A 14283-nucleotide genomic window follows, 5' to 3' on the forward strand; every position below is an offset into this window, starting at 1 on the left:
CGCACAGCAGCGAAGATCCAGCACAGTCCAAAGTAAATAAATAACTTTTTAAAAATTTAAATGAGAGGCGTGTCAAAGTCAAAATGCCGAGCAGAATTCCCATTACCTCTCCTGGGCATCTCCGATGAGCTGCTGCAAGTCCACCTCCTGCTTCCTCAGGGTTCCAAAGGAGGACTGACTCTCCACGAGGCCTTTGCCGCCAATATTCAGCTTGACCTTCCCCAGGGCTGTCTCCAGGGTCCCACTCACATGGTTTTCAAACTTGCCCTCGTACTTCACAAAGTCCGACTCCACGACCACTGCAGTGAATAAGACATGCAGAGGAATCTGATGACAAAGCGGCCAACTCTGTGCCTCAGGTCACCTAGCTTTCCAATCCTGCGGAAACCTGTGGGAAACACGAGGTCTGCACTCAGAGCGGAGAGCCGGCGGCCACGCTGTACAGACAAAAGAACCTGGACACTGACTGAGAGTGTAGTGTGTACTGGTGGCCAGGGACTCTACTGAGTACTTTTTTGTTCTTTCATCTTTCATGTCCAATATACACACATATAGACATGTGCACCAAAAGTATCTTTAGAGTTCCACGAATAATTTTAAAGTAAACATCTGTTTAACTGCTATCCAGATAAATAAATAGGATGTTTTAAATGTGTGCTTTGAGGATGAAGGGACCAGATGAGGATGACACATAAGCAGAAAAAAAACCAGCAGCCTGGCACTCTGATCACCCACCCACCCAGGGCGTGGCCTGCCTGACCCAGTATCTGGCAGATCAGCCGCCTGAACCTGTCCCTGGGCATTTTCCCTTCCCCTTCGTGGCCTTGAAGAACACTCCCCTGGCTTTCATTACCATCTCCATTCAAACAGTTCTCCCCATATTTAGCTGTTTATTTCTGACCTCTACCCAGTCATTCAATTCCGTATCAAGCAATTCCTTATCTCTGTGTTCCTGATAAAGTCAGTGAGCATGCCCTTCCTCCCTGCTTCCATCCTGGAGTACGCAAGCTCCAGACTCTCCATTCTTCCTTCCTGGCTTCCCAGACAATAAAGAGTGATGCCACCACCCAGCTGGTGTCCCAGCATAAATGAGCTCCCCTAGGAATTGCCATGTTCCTCATCAGGTCATACCAGACTGCCTTTAGTATCTGCCTTTTTTAAAAAAAAAATCTGAACACCAAGGTACACATGTCTGAGGATCTTAGCCTTCTCATGTCTCTATATGTCTTCTGTTCTCATTTTTAATTGAGCCAAATACTACCATAAAAATAGTCTCAGTCACCATCATTCAAGGAAGGCTACACTGAGAGTCTCTTAGGAACCTGACACTGGCCCTTTTCATTCCCCTGACCCAAGGATCTCCTGGGCTCCTGGTGGTACTTCATAATGGATTCAAATCTACTGGGAGTCTGAAAGGCTTCTTTAAACCCAGTCACCACCCCCAACGCCTATACTTCTATCACTCCAGTCAAGAAAACCCATTCCTCAGCCAGGGTTAATGAGAATTAATCACCACTCATTATCTGTGGAATTTACAAAGTAAACGATTATCTCCACCAAAAATAATAAGGAGTTTATGAAAATGCCCCCAAATCAAAGCCTCTTCCTATTTACATCTTGAGAATACAAACATTCTGGGAATTGACTTGGAAAGCAGCACAGAGCAGCTGTTAAGAGCTCGAGATTTGATCACTACTCTAAAATTCCTAGTTGGGAGACCTGGGTATCTCATCCATCTCCCTGAACCTCAGGTTTGTCAATGCAAATTGGAGATAATTAATAATTCCTACCTGATGGATTCTGCTGGAAGCTGGTGTCTCTAAACCATGTAATAAAGAGCCTGGCACACAGCAAGTGCTCAATTTATCCACTGGGTTTAGACCAGAGCAACATTTCCCAATAAACAGGACTGTCCTGGGTTGTACAAAGTGCTACACAGATAGAAACTCTACCTTCAGTTCCCAATTCTGGTCCCCATCAGGCTTATTACCACTCCTGGAAACTCTGACCCCAGGACTGGACCCCACAGCAGCCGGGGATAATCAGGACTGTCTGTGTATTCGAAAATGCCATGAGAGACACAGACACGTTCTGAAATAGATGTCATCTGTGCACATGTCTGCACCAAGTCATCCACTGCTGCAGGTGGAAGGGAAAAGTACGGAAGCCAACAGGCTGTCACTGGGACAACCAAGTCACGGTCCTCTAACCTCCACACCCCGGAACACAACACAGCACTCCAGTGCTGTTGCCAGGGGCAAGGATGACAAAGGTGAGGCATTTCAAACCTGTTCGGTAGACAAAGAAGAGGGCACCTCCCATCACAGCCCTAACACCCACAGGGCACAGACGCAGGGGTGAGCTCCGGCCTCAGCTGATGAACATACGTGGGACTTGCTCATCTCAGGGACTGCCACTGGCCTGACCCATCTAACAGGAGCTCTCTGGACACCACAAAGAGGCCAGGAGCACAGAGTGGTGAATCCCAATTACTCAGCGGTTCATGGGCTGCTCTGTGATTTTTTTTCTCTCTTGCCTTTCCTCATAGCTAGTTGTTATACCATTTAATAAATGTTCCACCCAATATCCAGGGGGAAAACATGACATAAATCACTATCAATTCATTTGCCCATTGCTTGACAGCTCTGATAATGGGCCTGGCTGAAGAAAGCACTGTCTAGAATGCTGGTCTGGAAGAAAGTTTAGAGATTATTTGTCAACTCAAATTATTTCCTCTGTCACTTTTACCCTTTAAAGAGAAATGCAATTACAAAATTAAAGAACTTTAAAGCTAAAAGAAGACTTGAACATCATTTAGCCCAGTAATTAAGAGTTGATAGTACCTTCATACATCACTCTATTTCCTCAAGTTGTGTAGGAATGAGTACCAAAAGTCTTTGAAAAGCTCCCAACTTCTGGTCCAGTAATTGTATATTTAAGAATCTGTGCTACCCCAATGTTCACAGCAGAATTACTTACAATTGCCAAGATATGCAAGCAACATATGTGTCCATCAATAGAAGAATATATAAGGAATATGTGGCATATATATACACACACATACATACACAATGGAATAAAACTCAACCATAAAAAAGAATGAAATTTTGCCATTTGCAACAACATGGATGGAGTTGGAGGGTATTTTGCCAAGTGAAATAAATCAGAGAAAGACAAACACTGTATGTTATCACTTACAGGTGGAATCTAAAAAATAAAACAAACAGTGAATATAATAAAAAAGAAACAGATTCACAGATACAAACTAATGGTTACCAGAGGGGAGAGAGAAGCAGGGAGGGGTAAGAGGGTAGAGAATTAACAGGTACAAACTGCTATGTATAAAATAAATAACCTACAACAATATATTATACAGCACAGGGAATATTTTACAATAACTATAAATGGAATATAATTTATAAAAATTTTGAATCATTATGTTCTACACCTGAAACTAATAGAATATTGTAAATCCACTATATCTCAAGAAAAACAAAATTTTAATAAAAAAAAGAATCTACGCTGAAACAATTGTTTAAAGGAAAAACAACAACAAAAATATTCATTGCAGCCCTATATACAAAGCACTAAATTGGACTGGTTAAGCAAATTAGGGTGCATACATACTGCTTATTGAAAACAGTACTAAGAAATATTTAAACCATACTAAGAAATCTAAACATATAAGGTTAAATAAAATAAATGAGGAACATGTTAAAATTACATGTAGTGTGTTTCCAATGTTATTTTTCAAAAATTAGAAGCAGAGATAAAAAAGATACAATATAATAGAAATTAACATTTGATGGAGGAATTTTTATTGACTTGTTTTCTTGCCTTTCTATATTTTATAAATACTTCTTTGTAATAATGAGGAGTATTTTTGATGTTTGACATTTCAAGCTCACTATCTCCTTTCCTTTCTGTTACACATCTGGGCAATTGGGTAAGAAACTTCAGGTGCTCTCTCCATTGGCACCAGCAGCAAACTGAACCCTTGCAAGCCCCACCCATACAAAACCCTCACCATACCTCCTATTCACTAGAACAACTAAGCCCATCTTTTTCCCTCTTCTCTCTAGTTATTTTTGGATCAGCCTTGGCAATCTACTATGTTCTCCCCAGAAAAGCTTCATTTTGTGAGTAATAAAATCTTTCACACTCTCCTGATGGATACGGGGTATCATCAATCTCAATATTAAACCAAATTGAGAGCAGTAGAACTTCAGTCCACTTATACTGAGGAGCCACAACATCTACAAGTGGGCATGTTGTACTTTTATACCAAAAATTGCAATATTGGAACTCCTCTGGTAGAAAGAACAGTGGGTAGGAATCTGCCTGCCAATACAGAAGACACGTGTTTTATTCCTGGTCTGAGGAGATTCCACACACCTCAGAGCAATTAAGCCTGACCGCCACAACTACTGAAGCTTGTGCACCCTAGAGCCCATGCTCTGCAGCAAGAGAAGCCACTGCAGTGAGAAGCCCATGCACCGCAAAAAGGACCCCGCACAGCCAAAAATGGAATACAAAAGAAAAAGAAAACAGAACGGATATGTCTTTAAAACAGTAAGCAAAGAATCAGGAGAACTGATTATAAGGTATGGCTTTATAATCACTCCAGACAACATGTGGCTTCCCCAGTGGCTCATTGTTAAAGAATCTGCCTGCACTGCAGGAGACGTGGGTTCAATCCCTGGGTGGGGAAGATCCCCTGGAGAAGGAAATGACAACCCACTGCAGTATTCTTGTCTGGAGAATCCCATGGACAAAGGAGCCCGGTGGGCTACAGTCCATGGAGTCACAAAGAGTCAGACATGACTGAGTGACTAAACAACAACAACAAAACAAGACAACGTGTGTCTAAAAGAAGAATCATCTCCTGATCTGGAACAATTGTAAATATAACCAAAGAAACATACCTGGACTCAGAAACTGGTCTTCTGTGAGTACATCTCCAAGAGTGACAGATAAAAACTGGTACTTGGGTCTCTGCCAGCACCAGTATCTCTTTTTTTTGGTCACCAGACTTAGAAGTTGTAATTTATCTGAGTCATTCAAGTTTGATACTGCGATCAGGTTACCTCCAGCATCAACTTCCTTAAGAAAATTTCGTGTTGCTTTGGCAAACATTTTGAGAACTCCAGATTACCTGAAAAAAAAAAATATGTATATATATAGGAAGTTATTATTTCATAACGTTTTCCTGAAATCACCTTATTTCTTCCTAGTATCAATCAGTATTCATGAAAGAATATCTTCTCCTTAGAGAAGCCTCTAGCTTGAGTTCAGTTGATGTCTAAAAAATAAAAAATTGAAATACTAAAAGAGGATATGAGTATAAATCAGGATAGGCTAGGTTATGCCTCCAAATCTCAGTGGCTTATAATCAGAAGGGTATATTTAGTGCTCACACTACACATCCAGTACAGAAGACGTTGCTCCTTGCTGTCATTCAGGGATTCAGGCTAAAGGGGCAGACACCGTCTTGAACATCATCAGTCATCAGCCAACAGGAAATAAGGTTCCAGAAAAGTCTCACATCAGGTATTAAATGCTCTAGCCCAAAACTGACACATATCACATTTACTCACAATTTGTAAGAACTAGGCACATGGCCTCAGCCAGTCATAATGGTCATGAAATACCAAGTATTGGGAAGGCAGAGACCTGGGAATATCTGTTGAACAGCATACTGACTACCCAAATGTGCATCTTACTTATGACTACTTCTTTGAAGGGTTGAATGTGCTTTTTCTTTACATTGTGTGATTTCCCTTATCCATAAATGTAAAGTGACTAGCTATTACTTTTAAACCCAGAAATGAAAAGCCCAGTCACTCTTCAGCTGGAGGGGGAAAAAAGAAACACACATTGGAAGATATAAATGTACTATATTCACTGGAAGATGTCTATACTTTTCAATAAACTATTAGAATTACTGGCTAAACATCTGGGGGGAAAAACAGTCAGATCCCTATCTCATGCCATGCATGCATGCTAAGTCACTGCAGTCACATCCGACTCTGCAACCTCCCAGACTGTAGCCCGCCAGGCTGCTCTATCCATGGGATTCTCCACGCAAGAATACTGGAATGGGTTGCCATTTCCTCCTCCAGGGGATCTTCCAAACCCAGGGATCAAACCCAAGTCTCTTGCATCTCCTGTGTTGGCAGGAGGGTTCTTTACCAACCAGCACCACCTTGGAAGACCCATCTCATGCCACACACAAGAGCAAATTCTCAGTGGATTAGAGGGTTTTTAAAGAAAAGTGAAACCATAAAAGTAAAAAAGACAAACAAATATTTGTACAATTGTAGAATTAGAAAGGCCTTTAGAAAGACAAATAGCAAACTGAGAAAATGCTTATTTTCTAGTTTGTATTAACAAAAAACTAGAATACTTAACATTAAAAAAACCTTTGCAAAGTACATCAAGGATTAAAAAATGGTAGGAGACACATGGACAAAAGTTATAAACAATTCACAACATATAAACTGCACATAGCTGTACATATGCAAAATACATATGTGCACACATACATGACCATTATTATTCAAAAAACGCACAAACTGAAATAACTATCCACAAAGGTTAAACTGTCTAATGCACAAGAAAGGTTAAAATGTCTAGTGCACAAGAACTGTGTTTTATTTATACTTGTACCCTGGTATCTGGAAGTCACATAGAAAACACAATTATAGAATTTAAGAGCTGAGATAATCTTGGATGTTTAGTTACTAATAGTTCAACCCATCTTCTTTACCATGGATCTTCTCGAGAACATTAAAACGTTTTGTTTTACTATCATTAATTCTTCTCTAAAGTACCTTCTCTTAGATTATTTTATAGCCATCTAACCCTGTTCTTTTATCAGAGAACTCATTTATCAAAATATTTATTGAATCAGTCATTATTCTTAAGCATGCTAAAGCTGAAACTCCAGTACTTCGGCCACCTCATGCGAAGAGTTGACTCATTGGAAAAGACTCTGATGCTGGGAGGGACTGAGGGCAGGAGGAGAAGGGGATGACAGAGGATGAGATGGCTGGATGGCATCACCGACTTGATGGACGTGAGTTTGAGTGAACTCCGGGAGTTGGTGATGGACAGGGAGGCCTGGCGTGCTGCACTTCATGGGGTCGCAAAGAGTCGGACACGACTGAGCGACTGAACTGAACTGATGTACTATACCCAGGTACTGTGTTTAAGCACTCAGGATACATACACAAAAGGCAGCCTCTCACCTTAATGAGCTACTAATTTGGTGACTAGAAGGAGAAATAAACAGTTAAGTTTTATGCTAGATATTGACAGAGATTGTGAAAAGGAATGAACCAAGAAAAAGTCATCTCGATCAAGCTGGAGAGAAACACAGTGTCGCAGAAGCTGTCATGAAGCAGACAGCATCACAGCTGCATTTTGTGGGCTAGGTAGAAATGAGCCTAAGTCAGCAAAGGAGTACTGAGAGGAGGTTCTAGCAGATGAGCAATTATAAAGGCTCAGCACTTGCAGGAAGTGGTGAACAGGTGGAGAAGATTTTCTAAGATTTGGGACCAGCAAGGTCGTAATGATCAAGAGACATGGGTTTGTGTAGCTATGCCTATCACCACTCCTTTGACAGACTTAGAGTTGCTCTGCAAACTCTGGGATTGGTTCCTGCAGTGGACTGCCAGGTTCTAGAGCAGGGAGGGGCAAAAGACAAGGATGAGGAAGACTCAGTGTTGGTCCTGAAGGCCTGTACCTCCCCTGATGAGGGCCAGGGCAGCAGGAGCCACTAGAGGGGTTATATAGGGAACAGTGTGATGAGAGTAGTCACTTAAACAGATCTTCTGGAAATGAAATAGGAGATCAGCTGGAAGGAACTACATCAGTGCCTTAAGGGCAGAAAAGATGCTGGTTTGGTGGCTTCCCCAGAACTCTGGTTGGATGTGAGGTTTCTGATGAAAGAAAGGAGACTCCCCAGCATGGCCTGCAGACAGCGCAGGCCTGGCTTGGCTGATGAGATGGAGATGCCAGTTATCAAGAGAGGGATCTGGGAAGAAGCAGATTGGTGGGGACAGTAAGGCAGTACTACCACTGAGAGTGCGTCTAGCATAAGACGCAAAGTTAATTTTGTCAAACACAAGGGAAGAATATTGAACAAAATACTGTCTCCTCAATGACCTGACTTTCCTGGTGGCTTAGATGGTAAAGAATCTGCCTGCAATGCAGGAGACCCGTGTTTGATCTCTGGGTTGAACACTAGACTTTTCCAATGGAGAATTCCACGGACAGAGGAGCCTGGCAGGCTATGGTCTATGGGGTTGCCAAGAGTCGGACATGACTGAGTGACTAGCACTCACTTTCAGTCACCTGGGGGATTTCACCCTGCTTTGCCCCAAGAAAAGAGTAGCAGCAGAACCTGCGTCAGTTCACCGGGGGTATCAGGATCTCCATTTCTATGGTTTCCATTCTTTACTGGGGCAACCAGGAAGGGAGTTCACTACCTTGACTTCAGATTAAACAGGTCTCTGAAGAACATACATCAGGCTTGCTATTAAAAAAAAAAGTAACAAAACCCATCTGCTATAGGCAGCAGAGTCTTAGTAATGACACCACTCCTCCCCAGAGGGATTAGAGGATAAAGAAGGGGAACTCCTAAATTAATTTTTAATTTTTTTTCAATCTAGCATCAAACATAGCCTCTTGACAAGGTAGGTTGTTTGAAGAAGAGTTAACAGCAGTGACTACTGCTTTGGAGGTTTTTATTCAGACTTATTTAATCAAAGAACTGAGGATATTTTCCTTGTGAAGCTAAAGTTAGAGGGTTTGGGTTTTTTTTTTTTAATTACTATATTTGAATACACAATACATTTACATGGCTCAATAATCTAAACTATGGGAAAAGATACACACTGAGAAATCCCATCCCTACCCAGGTCCCATCTACTTTTTCACCCCTGTCCCCTTCAAGTATATCACCTTCATATTTCTTTATACAAATATAAAAGGAATGTACACACTGTTCTGCATCTTGCTTTCTGTCACGTGGCAATATATCCTAGAGATCTCTCCATGGTGAGTACCCTCTGCATAATACAGTTCATAATACCCCTTCCTGAAGATGTACCATTGCTTATTTAACCTGTCCCATATTGCTGATCACTTGGGTTACGTCTAAATTTTTATTACTATAAAAATGCCATACTAAATACTGAATGTGTGTCCCCTTCCTACATGGGCAAGAGAAGGGGTCCCCAACCTTTAGGCCACAAACCGGTACCTCCTGTCAGATCAGTGGCAGCACTACATTAAAAATAAAGTGGACTATAAATGTAATGCACTTGAACTATCAGGAAACCATGCTCCCACCCCTGGCCCATGGAAAAATTATCTGCCACAAAATAGGTCCCTGGTGCCAAAAAGGTCAGGGACCACTGGGCAAGAGTGTCTGAAGAGAGATTTCAAGAAGTGCTAGACCAATGGGTAACTGCATCGATAATTTACAGGTTGTACCATTTTTCAGTTTCACCAATAAGGTATGAAAGTATCAGTCTCAGCAACAAGAGTAGGTTATCAATCTTTGTATTTTTGCTAGTCATAGGTGAGAAATAGTATCTCAGTATAGTTTTAAGTCATGTTATTTTAATATAACATATAATTTAAGAGGCTTCCCTGGTGGCGCAGATAGTAAAGAATCTGCCTGCAATTCAGGAGACCCAGGTTCAATCCCTGGGTTGGAAAGATCCTCTGGAGAAGGGAATGGTAACCCACTCCAATATTCTTGCCTGGAGAATTCCATGGACAGAGGAATCTGGCCAGCTATAGTCCATGGGGTTGCAGAGTTGGACACAACTGAGCAACTAACACACATTTTAATATAAATGAATTCAAGCGTCTTTTGTTTGCAGCCTTTTTATATATCTTTTTCTTAACTGTTTGTGTCCTTAGCCTATTTTCTATTGCTTTTTCTTTATTCCTAGAAGCTTTCAATAATCAGAGAGATGAACCAAGATATAAGCTAAAAATTTAACACAATACAGTTTATCATGTGGCATAGGGAGCCAATAAGTTGCTGTCTGATTCTCAAACAACTAAAGTAACTGTCCCACCTGGAAAGATTAAATAATATGCCCAGAGTCCACTAAAAGATCTAGAACTCAAGCTGCCTGACACAGACAATGCCTCAACTAGAAGCCAGACGTCAGATTCAAATTTCCAGAATGCTCCAATCTGAAAGAAGATGAAAATGACCTCCCTAGAGGTCAAGGTCAAAATGCTCATGGCCTAAAACTCCACTGCACTTTACAGCTGTACCAAAGAGCCTGGGCTCCCTCACTTGGGCCTGAAGAATTCCATTAGCAAACATCTCATCAGCCTCTGTGGCTGCCCAACTTGAAGCAGATTAGAACTCAGAGAGTCAAAGTCAAGGCAGTAATGACATGAAAGCTCAGCTCAGACTCCTGGACAAGAGATATTAAAGGAAGAGACCAAAAAAGCAAGACAACGACACAAAGTCAGAAGAGCACACGGCCAACTCGGACCAAAGAATCTAAAAAATAGTTGCCAAGATGGTGACGGCATCAGAAGATACTACAATCGCTCATGACCATCCTCAAGACTGATTCAGTGTGATGGAATGATCACATCTTTGAGTTGCAAAAAACCTACCTCTTCCCAATTCAGGATTCTTCTCTAGAGCAGCTCCAGTTGATCAATGGGCCTCTGCTTGAATTCTAAGGAAGAAACCTCAACATCCACTAGATAAAGAGGGGGTAACTATATGCTGAGTACCTGCTATGTGCCAGGTACTGGCTAACTCCTTTCTACATATTTCCTCATTGCATCTCCACGACAACCCTCAGGAGGTATTGTCTGCATTTTACAGAAGTGGAAACTAAAGTGCAAAGATGTTATTTGCTCAAGAACACAAGAAAAAAAGCAGCAACCCTGACATCCAGGAACTCGCTTGGTACAATCAGCTAGCCCTGGGGTTGCCAGCACTGGCCCGGCATTCTCCTGACTGGCACGAACAATGTCACAGGACATCAACATCAGGCAAGGCCACTCAGTGGTCATGATAAATCAAGACCAAAACAAGACCTTTTATAGTCTTATCTGACCACAGTCAGAATGTGAACACTGTCCAAACCACAAAAATGACCAAACACTCCCACTACCCCCACCAACCCTGACACATAAGTAACTGTGGTTTTCGGTCAACAGCAGTTTTAGCCTCACTCCTTTCAGACATGATTTACAAGGATACTCCAGAGAATTTCCCACACTTTCTGGCAGCATCCAATCCAGAGTAAAGTCCTATTTCCTTAAACTCTCCTCCAAATCGCCTAGAAGCCCAAATCCTATAACTCCTTTCTGACACCCAGATATGGAGAAGCCCAGGGTTGCCCATGGAGCAAAGCCTCCCTCATTCAGCAAGGAACTGACCCAACCCCTTCAACTCCACCTGCTGTTCCCAGAGGTCTTTGACTAGAAGGCTGCTGCTGCTGCTGCTGCTAAGTCGCTTCAGTCGTGTCCGACTCTATGCGACCCCATCCCTGGGATTCTCCAGGCAAGAACACTGGAGTGGGTTGCCATTTCCTTCTCCAGTTCATGAAAGTAAAGTCGCTCAGTCGTGTCTGACTCTTTGAGACCCCACGGCACCCTACCAGGCTCCTCCGTCCATGGGATTTTCCAGGCAAGAGTACTGGAGTGGGGTGCCATTGCCTTCTCCGTGACTAGAAGGCAGTGAACCTCAAATAGAGAATTAGTGCTGAGCCCAGATTCCAACTGAGGTCCACCTGTCTCCCAAGCCTAAGTCCTGGACCACCTGCTCTGCTGACACCCTAGTCAGCTTTATTTATTTATTTTTTTTTTGAACCACATATGATTCATTTTGTAGAGTAAGAAAATGTGCTCAAAAGGGTAAACTTCAGTTACGGTGGAAGCAAAAACCATGGCTATAAAACATGCTATTTCCTCACTATCTAGGAAAACAAGACACTGCTATTAGTACTATTGTCTCTTAACAACTTCAGCACATCTCAAACTGTTTTTAGTTTTCTAAACAACAAAGTGAAATTGACTCTATTAACTTTAAATAGAGGTGTCATTCTTCCGTATCTTCCAATGCTTACAGCCCAGTGCCTTCATTTGTATAGTAAGGCAAATTAAAGGGGAGAAGGCAATGGCACCCACTCCAGTACTCTTGCCTGGAAAAACCCCATGGACGGAGGAGCCTGGTAGGCTGCAGTCCATGGGGTCGCTAAGAGTCGGACACGACTGAGGGACTTCACTTTCACTTTTCACTTTCATGCACTGGAGGAGGAAATGGCAACCCACTCCAGTGTTCTTGCCTGGAGAATCCCAGGGACAGCGGGGCCTGGTGGGTTGCCGTCTATGGGGTCGCACAGAGTCGGACACGACTGAAGCGACTTAGCAGCAGCAGCAAATTAAAGACAAGGAACTCTATCACTTCTTTCTAAACTAAAAATCTGAAATTTAAAAAAAAAAAAAGGTGGTCACAGGGCACGCATGAGCTTGTAAAAGGAGGGTGAGTCAGCAAAGGTTTGGGGGAAGTGGAATAAATAACTGGAGGCTGATTAAGTAAAGAACCCACTGGTTCTCCTTGCGGGTTCAAAAAGAAAAACAAAAGCACTTCTGGAAAACCTAAGGAGCTTCTGAGGGCTTGGGCGGTATTTCTCAGATCTAATTGTCTGGCCTCATCTTTTCCCGGAGGTTTTCGTTTATGAAAAGAGCTCATTGGTGGTGGCTTTGGAAAACGATTAATTTACTCTACACTTCTTCAGCTGTTCTCTGATTCCGCAGCACTTTTCATTCCACTTCAACTAGTTTGTCTATTTGCCTCTTAAAGGCATCCATCAATCCCAACGCATCCTTCCTTCTCACCAGTCCTCTGAACTGAGTAGAATCTCAGTGAGAGGGTTTTTCCAAACCCGCTAGAACCCACGCCGTTCTAAGACGGCCCTGGTCTTAAAACCTGGTCAGGTGCAGAGGGGAAGCGGTCCGGGTCCGCACGTGGAGGCCCGGTGAGCGCGGTGATGTCATCCCATCCAGGCTGAGAACTACCGGGCGGGGCCTGGCCTCCTCCTCCTCCTCCGTAACCTCGGGGCCCAGGATCCCCGACGCCAGGGATGGGGCCTCGGTCCAGGCAGGAGAGAGAATTCCACGCCGCCCCCGCCTTCCTTCCCCGCGCACACGCGCCCCGGCACGCGGCCATCTAGAGCCTAGCCAGGAGAAACCGGAAGACAAAGAAAGAAGGAATGGGGAGGGGGCGCGAAGAAGGCGGGCAGTGGGTACCCGCTGCCCTAGCAAAAGCCAGAGAAGGAAGTGGCAATGGAGTGGAGGAGGAGAGGAGAGGGGATGGGATGGGAAAGGGGTGGGGTGGGGGGACGGGGGCTGGAAACGGGGGAGAGGGGGGACGCCATGGGGCCGGCGGTCCAGTTGCGGGCAGCCCACCCATTCGTCCCCCTTAGGACTAAGGGGCACACCGGAGGGTGTCCCAGAGAGAAAGGGCCGCGCGGGCTCGGCTCCCCAAGGTCAAAGCCGGATCCCGAACAGAGCCGAGCCCAGACACCGGACTTACCTCGCAGCTGCCTCGGGCCCCGAGCTGGTCGAGTCGGAGGAACCCTCGGGCCGGGCCGGGCCGAGTCGGGGCGGGGGATCGCGAGGGAAGAGGGCGGGCGGCGGGACCTTTGCTCGATCCCCGCCCCTTGGAGCCCGGCGAGGCGGCGGGAGGAGTGAGCTCCAGAACTGGCACTGGAGAGTGTTGAGTTCTGAGGCTGCCCTCAGCAGGGCATGGAGAGACACGGGGCTTCCCCTTGGGCTCCCATATGCTCTGGGCGTATCCTGAGTTACCCCACCTCCTTATCAGTAAAACTGTCCCTGACTATTCCAATTAAAAGTACAGCCAGTCCACCACCCTACAGGAACACGCCCTAGTTCCTTGCATGCTTTATTTTTAGGATTTCATACTTACTTCAAGCATTGTCTTTCCCTAGAATGCCAGCTCCACAAGTGCAAGGGGTGGGTGTGGGGGGAGATTTTGTCTGTTTTGTTCACTATACCCCACACCTAGCACAGTACCTGATGGATGATAGTAACTGAGTTAATTAATGCATCCTCTTGTTCATTTCTCCAACTAGACTGCGAGGTCTCACTCTGCTTTGCTTGGCACAGGGTAGGTGAACAATGAAGTAATGGTTGTTGGACGAATGAATGAATAGAAATGATCAAGAGAGAAGTACCCTTTTTGTCCTCTGCCTGGCCACACTGATT

At 44.0% G+C, this 14283-nt stretch overlaps 1 protein-coding gene across 2 annotated transcripts in view; it reads right to left on the bottom strand.

Annotated features, from left to right (window-relative positions):
• The window catches only part of GSDME (gasdermin E), a 70900-nt gene extending 57073 nt beyond the window's left edge, over positions 1–13827 (bottom strand). Inside the window, exons 1-3 of one of the 2 annotated variants that reach the window (XM_070369443.1) lie at positions 10657–10895; positions 4926–5155; positions 107–299 (exon numbers count right to left, since the gene is read on the bottom strand). In XM_070369443.1, coding sequence (XP_070225544.1) covers positions 107–299; positions 4926–5136 — 404 coding nt within the window. In that variant the 5' untranslated portion in view covers positions 5137–5155; positions 10657–10895. Of the gene's footprint in view, positions 1–106; positions 300–4925; positions 5156–10656; positions 10896–13591 lie in introns of those variants that run through there. The other variant, XM_005902875.3, reaches the window with a different exon arrangement.
• Positions 13828–14283: the final 456 nt, after the last annotated feature.

This window comes from Bos mutus, chromosome 4 (genome assembly GCF_027580195.1).
Source record: "Bos mutus isolate GX-2022 chromosome 4, NWIPB_WYAK_1.1, whole genome shotgun sequence".
NCBI lineage: Eukaryota > Metazoa > Chordata > Mammalia > Artiodactyla > Bovidae > Bos > Bos mutus.